At 47.9% G+C, this 16,222-nt stretch overlaps 1 protein-coding gene across 1 annotated transcript in view; it reads right to left on the bottom strand.

Moving 5' to 3' along the window:
* Positions 1 to 16,222, bottom strand: part of WBSCR17 (Williams-Beuren syndrome chromosome region 17) — a 431,575-nt gene that overhangs the window by 414,799 nt on the left and 554 nt on the right. The window contains exon 2 of the mRNA XM_010854340.1: positions 16,011 to 16,222. Coding sequence (XP_010852642.1) covers positions 16,011 to 16,222 — 212 coding nt within the window. The remainder of the gene's footprint in view (positions 1 to 16,010) is intronic.

Consider the following 16,222-nt stretch of genomic DNA (forward strand, 5'->3'; position numbering starts at 1 on the left):
CAGATGAGACTTCTTGGACTACCCTCTCCATCTCTCAGTCTCTCTCTCTCTCTCCACGTGTCTCTCCAGCATGGTGGCTTCAGTGCAGCCTAGTCTTTAGGCTTCAAAGATGCCTCAAGGCTTCAAAGATGCACGTCCTCAGAGAGAGCATCAGGTCGGAAGGCTGTCACCCTTCATGATCCCACCTCAGAAGTCATGCAACATCAACTCCATTCAACTCCACTCACTAGAAGGAAGTCACTCAGGTCAACCCTTAATAATCAACGGGAGAGGAATTCAACTCCACCTTTGCCGAGAATGGTGTCAAAGAATGTGCAGATACGTTTTAAAACCACCACACCTAGGAAAATCACTTCTTCTTCCTTTAGATTGAACTCTGTATTGCTGCCAAAAGGTGCAAATCTAACCAATCCTGACTAGCCATTGTTTACATGAAAAGAAACTGCAATTCATGGACTACCTTTCTGATCCATAAAATTATACAACTTGAACAGACTTTAAATTCTTCTCTAGAGTTCAGCAGGGAGAAAGTGGAGTCTTGGAAGAACTAAATATTTGTTCCAAAAAGCAGGAAATGGTTCTGTTAACAGTGCTATGGTATTAATAAAACTGTTTATCAACATTCTCCTAAATATAGGCACTCCTCAAGGTTTTTGACAAGTACCATCTTGCACAGGCTTTATCATACTTCTAAACACAGTGGCTATCTTCTAGATGGGCAAACCGGGGCTCAGTTTATGTAAGTTGCCCTAAATCCAAGTTTGGCTTGGCTATGTTAAGTAGCCATAAGGAAGTTTGAGATTTCATCCACCTAACTGGAAAGCCCGAACTCAGTCCACTGTATGCTCCCCGCCCCAACCCTCCCAGAGGTAATATGGTTAGGGAAGTAGCTGGTGGGGTCAGCTGATGGGGTCAGAGTTGGATCTCTGTCTCTTGCCTGGAACTCAATGCTATTGAACTTTCTCCACTGAGGATTAGGCTTTCAAGAGATCCATCCATGAGAGGTAACTATGAACTTACGAATGGACTGCGCACCATTACACTACATCCTTTTTGGTGGGAAAGAGGAAGGATGAATCTGGACCCCCCAGGACCCATGGGAAGCTGGAACACCCACAGAGCAGGGATGCTGGGGGAACCACAAGCTTTCCCTGGCTGCAGATGTGCCAAGCTGAGATCTGAGTAAGGAGGATGAGGATGAAGATACGAAGACAGTCTACTCCTTCCTAAGGGTCTACGCATACAAGCCACCAAAGAGTAACAAACGGAACGCATTTAATCCAAACCACCCCTTAGTAACTACCGTTTAGCTTTTGTTTTCTCCCCAAACGGTTTTGTGCAAGCAAACACAGCCCGAGGGTTCTTAAACTTTCCCCAGTGTTCACCTTCAGCTAATGAAGGAAAAGGAAAAGACTCTTGAAACGATATTTCATGAGATTTGTGTATTTTTCATATTAGTTTCAGACCCTTTCTTCAAATCTCCTGGAACCAGTTCAATTGCAGGAAGATGGGTAGGCAGGAAAAAAAACTGAAGTGGATTTCTGAACAACTTGGCAAATTAGCAAAGTTTTTAACATCATTAAAGAGCTCTTAAATATTCTTCCCCAAACTCCATTTTTATCTTGTGAATGCATTTCAGTAATTGCTCTAAAGGAAATTGTGGATCTTTGGCACAAACATAAATGTTTGCACGATTTAAAATTCAGTGGCAGCAAAGATCATGATTTTTTTAATTGCTAATTCTTAAACTAACCTTTCCAGTTCGTCTCTTCTTGAAGAATGCCAGTGCCTATCAGTTGAAGCCGTAATAAAGACAATGCATATATTATTTAGTTGTTTATAATTGCAAACAACTTAGCCATATTTCAATACTTAGCCCTCAGCTCCAACATGGAGCCTAAGCAGGAGATGATTATAATCATTCCATCATTCTGTAAACAGAACACTGGGGCACTGAAAAACAAGACTGTTTTCTTAAAGCCAGCAGCAGAGAAACAGAAGCAGGTCTGCAGCCAGGTGGCTTTTAATTCAACCACCTTATCCCAGCCCACTGATTGCTCAGTATTTGCTGGTCATATTCATCAAGGATGGAGACAGACTGTCCTGTGACTCAGGGAGACTAGTGTTCCAGACCTGCCTAATTGAATTAGCCAGGATGATTAACACTAGCTGTCACAACAGATAAGCTCCAAGATCTCAATGGCTTAACACAAACATCAAATGCACAGAGATATCAAAAGAGGGCTGGGGAAGACAGGATGCTACCGTTTCACACAGTCATTCAGAGACTGAGGATCCTTCCATCCTTTCTGCCATCAAGATATAGATTCCAAGGCCACTACAGGAAGGTAAAGAGGGAAGGCATGGAGGACCCCATGGGATATTTTGTGGGCCTAGTTTGACAGTGGCAAACATCACTTCCTCTTATCTTCCAATGCCCAGAATTCAGTCACATGCCCCCGCCACGTAATTGCTGGAAGCCTGAAGATAAGCTCTGTGCCCAAGAGGAAAACACAGTCTCTCAGTGAATACAGCATTGCCAATGCCACCTCAACCAGAGACCAAGCTAGTTCTAGGTTACCTAATATCCGCCTCCCTAATCCAGACTCTGATCTGGTATAAATGGTTCCATAAGAAAGATAGTCTCCACCCTTCTAGGAATTCCAGATTAAAGTTCTACACATGCTAACCCAATCTGTGACCTAGGTCAGGATGATGAACAGGAATGACCTGGACATGTTGGGCCAAAGGGAATACCTTCTGGATGTGAAGGAACCACCTCTGTCAATTGCACTGTCTACATGTCAACACAGAGCTTTGAAGCACCAAATACACACCTCAAGGGCCTGAGCCCTCAACAGGATAGGGTGGTTTCTCTTCAAAGCTTAGTATCCATCAAAAACTGACCATCAGAAGATGATATTGCATCTTGCCCAACTAAAGCCACCATGATACCAATAAGATGGAGATTCAATGGGCGGGAGGGCACAGGGCAGAAGCCAAGAACAAAGCTTGCCCCAGGCCTGCTGAGAGTTGCCCAAATGAAGAAGAAATTAACAATGTGCACTTGTCAGCACTCTCGTTGTGCTAATTTCCTTGCAAATATAAGCAAAGCCTTTTAATTAACTTAATATCAATTTCACTTTTCTCACAGTTTGTTCTAATTATGGCCTGGATTTAATGCTCACACAGCATAATTCAGAGCTCTAGAATTAACAGCTTTACAACTTTACACACACCAGTAGCTGCTAAACCTAAGGAAAGCCAGGTTCCCTGCTGCCTTCCTGACACTGCATCCCTAAGCCTCCCTCGGCAACCCCTGGACCAGCCACCAATGCTACTTGGGACCAAGTCCCACACCTGGAAGTCAGAAAGTGCCAACTTCACCAACGAAGACAGATTAAAGGCAGCTGGTGGTTGTCTCTGGACAACTGCTTTCTCTGAGTTTCCACTTCCTCAACTGTCAAATAACATGACATATAATATATGTCATATATTATATAATGTACACAGGTTTGGTGTGGACTTAAGCAACACGAAACACTGGATATGTATTAGTGTGCATGTGCTCAGTCGCTCAGTCATGTCTGACTCTTTGTGACCCTAAAGACTGTAGCCTGCCAGGTTCCTCCGTCCATGGGCTTTTTCCAGCAAGAATACTGGAGCGGGTTACCATTTCCTTCTCCAGGGGGTCTTCCCTGGAATAGAACCTGCGTCTCCTCATTGGCAGGTGGATTCTTTACTACTGAGCCACCAGGGAATCCCTAGGATATGTATTAGATATCCAATGAAAACACTGCATATGGTACACTATGGTATGCATGTATATTTACAAAGATCATATATTATATTTCATCAAATCTAAGATGCCTTCAGTCGTCAGCGACACCATTTTTATGTTCCAAGAAAAGAGGAAAGCATTGCCAATTAAACTGGGACACACTACTGATCATAAAGTGAATCTCAATTTCAGAAATGTAAAAATGTGCATCTCAGCATTGACAAAATGTGGTTGTACACAGTAGTTTCAATCTATGATGTGTCTTCAGATCAAATCCAAGTTAACCAGAATGCCCAAGGACTTAATATTTTAGTTCACTGAATTTCTAGACAGCATAGAGTCTTCCTTTATTTTACTATTTGCTGAAAAGATATTGGGAGTGTAGAGATGGCAGATACCACAGTTTCTACAAACACCATTCCTTCTCTCCTTCTCTTTTGCCTCCACCATACTCTGAAAAGCAACTATTCTCTTGAAGTAAGGTTGGCCACGTGGCCGTTCTCTGGACCACATGAGCTTAGCAGGAAGACTTCTGGAAAAGATTTTCTTCCCTGATTAAACAATAGGAGATGTGACCAGTGGCACAGTACGTCCTACTTTACACAAAGATGCAATGACTGGAACCACTGCAGCCATCTTGTAACCATGAAGAAATGACCAAGAAAATATAATGAATTATGACATTATAATGTCATCATAATGACTTCACAGTTCCAGACCAGTGCTGGTTACCACTACTTCTGGACTTGCTAAGTGAAAACAAGTTACTTGCTGATGAATTAATTTCTAAATGACATAGAGAAGGCTTTTAATATATACAATGGGATACTATTCAGCCATAAAAATAATGAAATTTTGCCATTTGCAACAACATAGATGGACCAGGAGGGTATTAGGCTTAGTGAAATAAGTCAGAAAGAGAAAGACAAATACTGTATAATATCACTTATATGTGGAATCTAAGAAATAAAACAAACTAGTGAATATAACAAAAAAGAAACAGACTCACAGACATACAGAACAAATGAGTGGTTACCAGTGGGGACACAGAATGAGGGAGGGGGAAGATAGGGGTAGAAGATTAAGAAATACAAACTATTGTATAAAATAAATAAGTTACAAGTATATATTGCACAACACAGGGCACATAACCAACGTTTCATAATAACTAAAACTGAAGTATGACCCTTATAAACTGTGAATCACTATGTTGTACATTTGTAACTTATACCTCGACTGTAACTCAATAAAAAAATAAAAATAGAAAATGTTAATGAATAAAACCTATTCCCTTGCAAACTGTTACCATGTAAATGATTCATTCTAATGCAAGGCAGAGATAAACAACAGCTAAAAGTAGACCCACACAGAGTACCATAAGAGCCTAGAAGAAGGAACAATTAATTCTGACAAGGTGGCAGGGAAGGTTTCAAGGAATAAAGGACATCTGAATTGGTTCTTAGAGGATGCGTGAGATTTTAATAGGATGCGGTGGGAGGAAGGGAGTATTATTCAAAATCTAAAAGTCTACCCCTAAAGTCACATAGCTCTTTGTTAAAAAATGTTTATTTTCTTGATTTGGCTGTGCCAGCTCTTAGTTACAGCATGCAGGATCTCTAGTTGCAGCATGCAAACTCTCAGTTCCCTAACCAGGGACTGAACCCGGGCCCCCAGCATTGGGAGTGGGGATTCTTAGCCACTGGACCACCAGGGAAGTCCCCTAAAGTCATGCCACTCTTATTGACACTTTGGCCCCTAGAAATACAAAGAAGTAGATCCCCAGTCTCCTGACTGTTATTCACACTCTTTCCAGCAGCAAAGTACAGCACCTAACAAGCCCCGTATAACCATGAGACAGCCCTCAGTAAAGAGTAATCACACGATTAGCCATTGTGTCGGAGGCAGGGTTGGAAGGAGGCTCTTCTGGAACCCTGCTCCCTGTTAACTGTCAGCAAGCTTGTGTGCTGGCGTCTGGCTGTGGCCGCCTGTAATTACGGCAGCAGTTTATTACTCATGCATGGCAAGGCTGAGGCTCTGCAGTTAGCCATGACAGGGACATTATTAAAAGGGAAAACTTCTCTATCAGTGGCTAAGCCAATTGTCATCCACATGTCAAGCAGTCTAAAGACCTGCGAGGTGTCATAACAAAAGCAGAGGAAGGTCTTTCAACCAAGTGAGCCCTGCATTATTTTTCAAGTGCTACCCAGAATTCAGAAACGCCTTCCCAGCTGATGGGGCGCTCCTATTCCTCCATCAAAGGCCACCCGGCGGGGAGCTGGCATCCCCGATTGATTTTTTGAGTTCCATCATTTGGTCCCCTCGGCACAGGAAACAGGTCTTCTCCTGTGACAGGGCACTCCAGCTGAATCCATGAAATGCAGGAGGACCCAGATGCCTGGTGGTGGCCTCGGAAGGCAGACCAGTAGGGACTGTGGCTGCAACAGCCACTGCTGGGCTAAAGCCTCCAGGCAGGGGGCTGCTGCTGCAGCAGCTGGAACAGACAGGCTTTTGGGTCATCTGAGAGCAGCAACAGGGGAGGGGCGGGAGGAGCCGGGTTTGGATCGCCACCGCAGAATCCCTCCAATCCACCCCTACTTCCTCTTTGACTCAGAAACAAATGGGGAACAGAAAGGAAGACCTACCAGCAGCTGCTGGGCAAGCTCAGGGCAACCTAAGACTGCAGAGGGCATGCTGAGGTCGCCAATGCCTGGCTGCGTGGGCCTTTCCTTGGGAATCAGCCAATCGGGGGGCCACGAGATGGATGGAGCAGAGGGCACAGAGGCGAGGATCCTGGAGGAGCTAGGAAGAGAATTCCCATCCAGGCTGATGTGAAAGGCTGGAACCAGAGGAAAGGAGAGCAACAGGCATTGCTGAAGGGCTGAGTACACCTCTGTGAACTCATGGAGTGGGGAGCTCCCCAAAGGGCGGGGAGCACGCAGCTCAGAGTGCCGAGGGCTGATTCTGATTTTCCAAAGGGCCAACTCAGGATGTGGCCAAGGAGAGGGGTCAGAGGGCAAGGGCACCTGGAATCACTGAGGCTCAGAGGGCTCATTGAGTGCTGAACCACAGGCATGGCTGGGCCAGCGACACCAGAACTTTCTACCCATTGCTGGATTCTAACTCACTTTCCCACCTATTTGAGTGCACACTAAATCCCAACACAACGTCAATCCCCTTAGGTCATCACTGCAGTGACCACTTCATCCAATAGCTCCCCACGTCTACAGAATTACCTCTAACTTGGCCAGAGGCTGAGCCTGGCTGGGTCCAGCCACCATCCGGTCCTCTAAACAAGCTCCATGTGGCCAATGAAGGTCACATGGCCTTCCTTCTGTCCCCTCACCCATCTCTGCCTCTACTCATTCCCCGTGTCAATCGCCCTGCCTGACCACCTTCTATGATTTGCTTCCATGTCAGGCCCCCAAGTGGTCTCACTACCTGGGTCCTCTGGTCTATGTGTTAAAACTTTGGAGTTCTCGCCTTCAAGTTCAACACTGCTTGGTCAAGCACCTACTGAGGGCCAGGTCAGGTCTCACCACCGCCATACTCATTCCACCTCTAAAACCTTGTGTACACCTGGTGAAACTACAAACCCGCCCTTCCAACTGGACCACAGATGTCTAGGTGGGCGTGCCATCTACATCTCTGCATCCATGCAGCTAACCCACACCCCGCAGTGAGGAAGTGCTCACAAACAGATGGAAATGACCAACATTTCTGCAATGGGATTTGATATATACAGGCGACCATTTCTTCTCCCAGGCCTCAAAAGCGATCATCCAAAGGCACCACTACTGTAAGTTAAGTGGAAGATGGGGAAGAAGACAAGAGAAGAAAGAGAGAAACAGAACTCAGCCTCGGACAAAACCACGAAAAAGAGAAGAATCCTAGGTTGATTCAAAGAGCTTAAGCAACTTAAGAGCAAAACAGACCTTTCCTGCCCTATCTTGAGATTTACACCTCAGGTAACAAGGACCAGCACGACTGTTCATGCATTCATTCCAGAAATATCTGCTGAGCACCTATTATGAGCCAGGGGACTTCTCAGCATCAGACATATGATGAGGAACAAGCAAGCAAGGCTCCCTTCCTCAAAGAGTGAACTTTCATTCAAAAAGACACATGTACCCAGATGTTCACTGCAGCACTATTTACAATAGCCAGAACATCGAAGCAACCTAGACGTCCATCAACAGGTAAATGGATGAAGAAGTTGTGGTACACAGCACAATGGAATATTAGCCATCAAAAGGAACGAAGTTGAACTGAAGTGGGTGAGCCTAGAGCCTGTCATCCAGAGTGAGGTCAGTCAGAATGAGGAAAACAAATACCGCATATTAACACATGTATACAGAATCTAGAAATCTGGTACTGAGGAACCTATGTGCAGGGCAGAAATTGAGATGCACGTGTAGAGAACAGAGTTGTGGGCACAGCGGGTGAAGGAGGGGGAACGAATCAACAGTAGCATTGCCATATATACACTCCTGTATGTCAAACAGATAGCTGCCGGGAGCTGCTGTCCAGCGCCAAGAGCTCAGCCTGGTGCTCAGTGACCACCTATTACAGAAGGCGGGGGAGAAAGGCTCGGGAGCAAGGGACTCTATGTATACTTATGGCTGATTGACATTGCAGGGCTTCCCAGGTGTTCCAGTGCTAAAGAATCCACCTACCGATGCAGGAGACATGAGAGACAATGGGCTCAATTCCCGAGACAGGAAGATCCCCTAGAGGAGGAAATGGCAACCCACTCCAATATTCTTGCCTGAAAAATTCCACGGACAGAGGAGCCTGGCAGGCTTCAGTCCACGGGGTCACAAAGAGTCAGACGTGACCGAGCACACACATGCATGGACGCTGACGTACAGCAGAAACCAACACAACATTTGTTAAGCAATTATCCTCCAATCAAAAAAAAAAAAAGAAGAAAAGAAGCATTCTCCCAGCTGCCACACTTCGGGCACCGTGGCGCATGCTGCACACTGTGAATCCCTGCTCCGCCTGACTCACAGCATCCCCATTTCACAGCTGAGAAATGGTGGTAAAACTATCACCATCTATGTAACACACGATAGTGTATACATGTAAGTGCCACTCTCGATGCATTCCCCCCTCCTTCACCCGCTGTGCCCACAAGTCTGTGCCCACAAGTCTGCCCAAGGTAGGTCACACAGTTAATAAGTGACAGAACCAGTCATCAAACCCAGACTGTCTGCCGCCCAAGAGAACACCCTTTCTCCCAATATTATATTCTTAAAGACTGAGAGGTGTCTGACCTTAGGTGTTTCTCCACTCAATGTGGCTCCACTGAGCCCACGCTCCACCTCTCCATTCTCACTCTTAGCTCTAATTGCCAAACCTTTTTCCCCATCCACAAAGGACACTCCAGATTTGGCAACAGCAAAGGTCAGGGCATCAGAGTTCTTCCTCGACAATGACGCTGATGGCCTCTCCCCAGTTATTCTGGGCCGGGCAGGCGGCAGCTGCCCCTGCTGGCAGGGTGCCTGGCACACACACTGGCCAACACAGATGTGCCTGTATCCCAGGGCTGTCCAAGAACCGGGCCCCCCATCTCTCTGGAAGCCACCAGATGTGATCAGTCCATCGGAGGTAAAAGAAGTGAGCCTCCCTCCAGTGCCCAGGCCCTGGCTCTGCGGATCCGCCTTCCACACACCCGGGCCCCTGCTGGCCACCAAGCCCTGATGAAAGCCTGTTGTTGTGGTTTAGTTGCTAAGTTGTGTTCAACTCTGCGACTTCATGAACTGTAGCCTGCCAGACTCCTCTGTCCATGGGATTTCCCAAGCAAGAATACAAAGTAGGTTATCATTTCCTTCCCCAGGGGATCTTCCATACCCAGGGGTTGAACCCACATCTCCTGCATTGCAGGCAGATTCTTTGCCACTGAGCCGCCTGGGATAAATCACCTACTTTCACTATTCAAGGATCCCGACTCAGGGATCAAACCTGCGTCTCCTGCACTGGCGGGCGGACTCTACCACTGAGCCACCTGGAAGCCCCGATGAAAGCCTCCATGCAGCTCCTAAGACTCACACTGCCCTGGTACCCTTCTGAGGCTCACCTGCAAGGAGTGATTTTAATGCGAACATGTGCCCTCAGCTCTCTCCCCCTTACTCCTTCCCATTGGGAATGCTAGTACCCTCCAGCTCAACAGTCTATATGAGCACACGTATATTCCATGAAAGAAGAAACAGCTCAGGGCCAGCTCTGGCATCCAGGAAGAGATGCTTTCAGTATACAATCCCTCTCCTCCCAACGCCACCTTGAAGGCCCAGAGAACACACCTCTGCCCTGTCCTTCTGAGCCCACTCACTTTCTCCACCTCATGGGCCTGCTGATGCAGTAGGCTGGGTGGGCTGCAGGTGGGTTGTTTGGGAACGTGTCAGTTTCCTGCAGCTCCGACTCCAGCTTCATCTGTCCGTGTGGCTTGGGGGCAGGACCAGGCTGCGTAATTTTGACTTCTCTCCCTGCCTGCAAAGGTTTTCAATTTCTTCAAGCAACCCTGCTTCTATTCAATATCCTTCTGAAATCTAAATTTGGAACCTAACCTCAATCGATTGCATTTCCTCTTATGACAGCAGGGCCCTAGGCTTACCGGATGGAGTAGTCACATGTGCCCTTGTGAGTCCCTGCACCAGGGCATGGATGAGGGACGAGGTCACCAGCCAGAGCTCATGACAGCCCACCACCTTCATCCTGACCTATCGGGGGATGCTCAACCTGGGAAAAGGACCGTGATATTCTGGAATCTTGACTCTGCCCCTCACTGTCTGTGTCATCATGGCCAAGTCACATAGTATTCTCTAAGTCTCACCTTTCTCAGCTCTAAAATCACAGAAAACAAATAACTTCCTCAGAAGGTGACAGCCAGCCAAAAGCCCTGTACAGAGTTACATGGGAATTCTATCAGGAACTCTGTCTGTCCCTTCGTCTGTTTTCCTAACATTAGTACAAAACCACCATTAAAAAAAAAAAAAAAAAAAAATTAACACAATGTTATTTTCTTCTGCATAATGGTTTTGGATTTTCTAAAATTTCCATGATAAAATATGAATTAATTCTACTCTAGAGAGAAAAGGAGCATAAAACGAGCACGTTATAAAACCACACATTCACAAAAAGCATACTGAACCGTGCTGGTCTTTAACCTGGCTAACTGCTTCACTTCCAGGCTCCTCCGAAGGTTCTAGCGCCCTTTAATCAGGGTCTGGTGAACGACCAGGGGTGGCCTCAAGATGGTGCAGGCAAGATGACAGAGACAAGATGAATACCTCACACTCACTCTACCCAGCTAAGGCTTTCCAACTCCTTCCTCCAACTACACCCACCCCACATAATCCAGTCTTTACAGAGTCAAGGTTATTTCCTCTGTGGTTACCATTTACCTCCCAAAACTAGCTTCCACCCAACTAATCAAACCAATAAACCTTTTTGCCCACATGACATACAGGGTGTTATGACAGATGCTGAAGGATGGGCATGGTATTAAATAGTTCAAAATATGGTTCAAGTCCTCAAAACACCTGCAGTCCAGTTCTGAACTCAAAAGGCAAAGCCACCGAGGCACTAGAGTCAAAGCCATGGGTGCCATGGACATGGGCAAGAAAGCTTCAAGCAACCTGGTGCAGGAAGAGCTCAGACCGTGGGAGTTGGCACAACCTACCGCCCCCAGGGAGTGACCTGGAGTCAAGCTTTAAAGGACACATGAATGTAGAAAGCGGGTGGGGAGAGCAAACCACCTGAAACACAGAAGATGCAACCCTCAGACAAATGCAGGGCTATTTCAGCAAGTGGATCAGCCTGGCTGGAGGAGGCAGAAGCACTGGGCCAGGGTGGGAACGTGGGCTGACAGTGGTCGGCCTTGACCATCAGCCTCTAGGCTTGATCACGGTTCCTCAGGAAACACAAAACTCCTGGAAGGTCTTGGGCCCTTTGCAAGCAGTGCTTTCCATGCAGACAGCCAGAGTCCCGAAAAGGAGGGTGAGAGAACAGAGGCTGGGGCTTGTGTTAAAGGGCACTACAGCAGCAGTTAAGGGGGCAGCAGTGGGTGCCCAATGGTAAAGATGGAAGGGCAGGTGTCAGAGAGGGTCTGGAGGGGAGAGGACAAAATCATCTCAGTGTGCTTTTCCCTCCATTTCAGCTTTTCCACTTTCCCTTTAGAGTGTCCTTCTCAGCCTGCATTAAGAAAAACAAAGCAATAACAGCCTGCAACCACTTTTCAAAAGACAAGCACTAAGAGTTTTAGCAGAGAAGCCCCGTTATGAGGAAGTCTGGATCACCCCTGGCATCCCCAGCCCAGAGGGGCCCTTACAGGACACCCAAGAAACTGTTTCCAGGGTGAGAGGACACTACAGATGGCTGTGCTGTGTCTCCTGCTTGAACTTCATAAGAGACCCCAGGAAAGGTCTGAGAAACCTGAACATCATTAAATCACCAGCTCCCACTTGGTGCCCAAGGGGCTGGGCCCCTCCTGTGTGCCCAGTGCTTGGCTCTCTTGAGCCCTCTATTAATTCCCAAGCAATAAGGAGCACCAAGGTCAAGGTTTCCTTGTTCTCCTTCAGTAGCAAGGAGTGGAGACGCTGCAGCACAAGTAGACACAGGAATCCAAGTCCCATCTCAGCACCCTCCCACCGCAGCAGAAGACCTCGGCAGGCCTACAGAATCAACAGGTGGGATGCGCTTTACCCAAAACATGCACAGGCAGAGGATGGAGTGCTGTGAGTGGGGTGGAGAGAGGGAAGGTCACTGCAAATTACACTTGTCAGCCAGAAAGATAACATCTATCTAATTGCAGCTTGAATTCCTGGCTTGTTCAGGAAAAGCTCGAAACCCAGTCTTCCTGCCTGCTTCCCCTCAGAGGCTGCAAGTCAAGAAAACTCTTCTTCCTAACCCAGGCAACCAGTCCCCCGTGGTGGACATCCCCACGCTCCCAGGAAATCGCTTACAGGGCAGAAGAGCACACAGGGAAAGAAGCCAGGACCCCAGTTCATCTGAAGCAAACTCTTAGCTTTCCGGAAGTCCTCACTCTCCCACCAACAGGCAAGTGGGTTTTCCTCTTTGCTCTGCCTGGCATAGGCAGCAGAGGGTTCTGGGTCATGGTTCAGGCCACAGACTTGCCAGAGATACAGTCTCAGACCCCCTCAACCCAAAGCTACTGAATCAGAGACTCTGTGAGTGGGGCCTAGAAATCTACCTCTTAAAAGGCCCTCCATGTGACTCTAAGTTCAGTTCAGTTCAGTTCAGTCGATCAGTCGTGTCGGACTCTTTGTGACCCCATGGACAGCAGCACGCCAGGCTTCCCTGTCCATCACCAACTCCTGGAGCTTACCCAAACTCATGTCCATAGAGTCGGTGATGCCATCCAACCATCTCATCCTCTGAGACGAGAACCAACTATCTCATCCTCTGTTGTCCCCTTCTCCTCCTGCCTTCCATCCTTCCCAGCATCAGGGTCTTTTCCAATGAGTCAGTTCTTCATATTAGGTGGCCAAAGTATTGGTGTTTTGTGACTCTGAGGCACACCTAAGATTGGGACTTCCTTGGCAGTCCAGTGGTTAAGACTTCACCTTCCAATGCAAGGGGTGCAGGTTTGATCCCTGTTCGGGGAGCTAAGCGCTCATATACCTTGCAGCCAAAAAACCAAAATATAAAACAGAAGCGGTATTGTAACAAATTCTTTATTGTTTGGACCATTAAAAATGGTCCACATTAAAAAAAGAAAAAGATTAAGACAAGCCAGTGAAGCAGCTGAGAACCTCAATTCTGGAACCAGACTATGCCAGTTCTGTCAGAACTTAAATTCCCAGTTCTGTCACCCCCTAGTTGGGTGATTATGAGCAAGTTACTTAAAGGGCAGTGTTAGTTGCTCAGTTGTATCCAACTCTTTGCAAGTCCATGGACTGTAGCCCACTGGGCTATATGGAATTCTCCAGGCCAGAATACTGCAGTGGGTAGCCATTTCCTTCTCCAGGGGATCTTCCCAACCCAGGGATCAAACCCCGGTCTCCTGCATCACAGGCAGATTCTTTACGGTCTGAGCCACCAGGGATTACTCCCCTAAAAGGGGAGTATCAGCACCTATCCTTAGTGTTGCTGGAAAGACCAAATGAGTCCTAGTGTGTCCGTGGCACTTCGTAAATACCGCTTAGCATTTTATTATTGCTATTTGGGGCACTGATGGGGTGTATATCATATTCTGTTACCTAATTGAAATGATTTGTGTCCTTGGGTACAGCCTGACACTTAAGGGAGCCAGATATCTTGTGCGCTCTTTTGAGTCCTATGGATCAGTCTATGGCCTGGATCTGTGTAAAATAATAAGGACCATCCCATAAGCATCCAGTTCCTCCAGAAATGAATTGCGGGCTTTTGTTTCATTCTGTGCCTTGGTTCTTGGACATACAGGAAAAGAGCTCCCACCAGACGCCCGCAGACAACACCTACAGCTGGTCCACACCTACAGCCAGGCCCTGCTGTCTGCTGGAGGTCAGTGGGATTGCAGCATCCCACTGCATGTACAAGTTCAAGGATTCCCCTGGATATTTGTTGAGTGATATCAAGAAGCTCAAGGGGTCCTTTCAGAGGATGCTTGCAAATCTGACCCCATCCCATCTGGAAGGACCCAGAAGGGATCATTGAAAAGTGGGAAGAAGACAGTCTGGTGACATTCTTCTCCCTGCCTGCCACCGGGCTGCTCTCTAGCTCCAACTGCAAGGAGGACAGTGCCTGAGCTGAGCCAGGTCTTACTAACATCATCAAAGTGAAGACTCCCTATAATTAGGAGGAGACATTCGATGGAAGCTGTCAAAAACGCAGGCTCTCTGGTCAGCCAGACCCGGGGTTCTGACTCCAGACTCTGCCACTTAGCAGCAGCAGGACCTCAGGCAACTTAGTTAACTAACCTCTCCAAAACTTCTTGTCTTATTTCTGATATGGGAAATGGAAAGAACCACGCTGAACTGATGTGAACACTGAATGAGATAATGCACTTGTAACCTCTTGGCACTGTGTCTGGCACACAGTAAGAATTTCACCGACAATTATGATCATTATCTTTATGACTATCAGTAGCTCTGGCATTGGAGCTGCCGGGGTGGCTCCAGTGGTAAAGAACCGGCCTGACAATGCAGGAGATATAAGAAACAAGGGTTCAATTCCTCCGTTGCGAAGATCCTCAGGAGGAGGGCATGGCAACCCACTCCAGTATTCTGGCCTGGATAATCCCAGGCACAGAGGAGCCTAGTGGGTTACAGTCCATGGGGTTGCAAAAGTCGGACAGGACTGAAGCGACTTAGCACACCCAGCTCTGGAATTACCATAAGAACTTGAGTTAGAAGCTTAGGAAGGGAGATGGCAGCCTTGAATCTGCCTTGGATACCAGTCATGTGGACCTTGGAGAGCTGCCCATACTCTAGTGTAATATTCTGACCTTGGGGGCAACAAATGTCCAATGATCCATCAGCTCCTGGACCAGATGTGACCAGGAGGTGTGAAAAGTCTCCCTCTCCACCTGAAACAGTGAGAACGTTTTAGCTGGGACAGATCCTGATAACTATCACTGATTGGATGGCACACCTCTCTTCGCTACATTCCTTAAAAACCTGCTTCCCCTACACACCGCGAACTTTAACAATTGCCCTCAGGCAGCTCTCAGGGAGAATCCGGAAGTTTTTAATAGCAGCTTCACCGAAGCAGAGCCGGGAAGGGAGGGGTCCTCGTTACTAGCTGAACAGGCTGCCTCCTAGAGAGATAACATTCCTCCAGCGCACTACCGAAGCGCGTTAGCTCCAGATCTAAGGCCTCGACTTTTGCAGACGTTTAAGCCCGCCAAAGGCCCCTCCCTGTCCGACCCCACCAAAGGCTAAGCTGTAAGAGCTATTTCCTCCCTTAAGTCGCCTGCGCCTCTAGTCCCATTCGGCCGCGCGTCTAGTTTCCGCACTTGGGGCCAACTGGCCAGGTAATGATTCCTGCACGCGGAGACCTGGAGCCAGCTGTGCTGACGTGTTTCCACGATAAAAGCAAACTTGCAGCTGGAGCACAGAAAAGCCGGGAATTCTTTCCAGCAGCCCCGGCCTCCTGGCCTAGACGGGGCAGGAAGAGTAAAAGGGAGCGCGCGGGAGCCAGGAGGTCTGCCTCCCGCCCCGCGCGCAGGGCCCCCGGGGGTGGACCGGATGCCCACGCTGAACCCTGTGGCATCCCCGTGCGTCCTTACCGTTTAGTTGCCGGTAGACAATGTCCTCGAGCAGCGAGAGGCGCTTCAGGACCGCATCCTGGATGGGGCTGGCGCTGTGCGCGCTGATGTTAGCGGCCTCGGCCCGCGGCCGAATCTCATGGAAGGAGTCTCCGCTGCGCACCGAGATGGGCCGGCACTTGGCCAAGAAGAGCACGAAGCCGGCCACCGCGATCAAGTTCAACACCAAGAGC

Source organism: Bison bison, unplaced genomic scaffold (assembly GCF_000754665.1).
Source record: "Bison bison bison isolate TAMUID 2011002044 unplaced genomic scaffold, Bison_UMD1.0 scf7180017864340, whole genome shotgun sequence".
In the NCBI taxonomy this organism is placed as follows: Eukaryota; Metazoa; Chordata; class Mammalia; order Artiodactyla; family Bovidae; genus Bison; species Bison bison.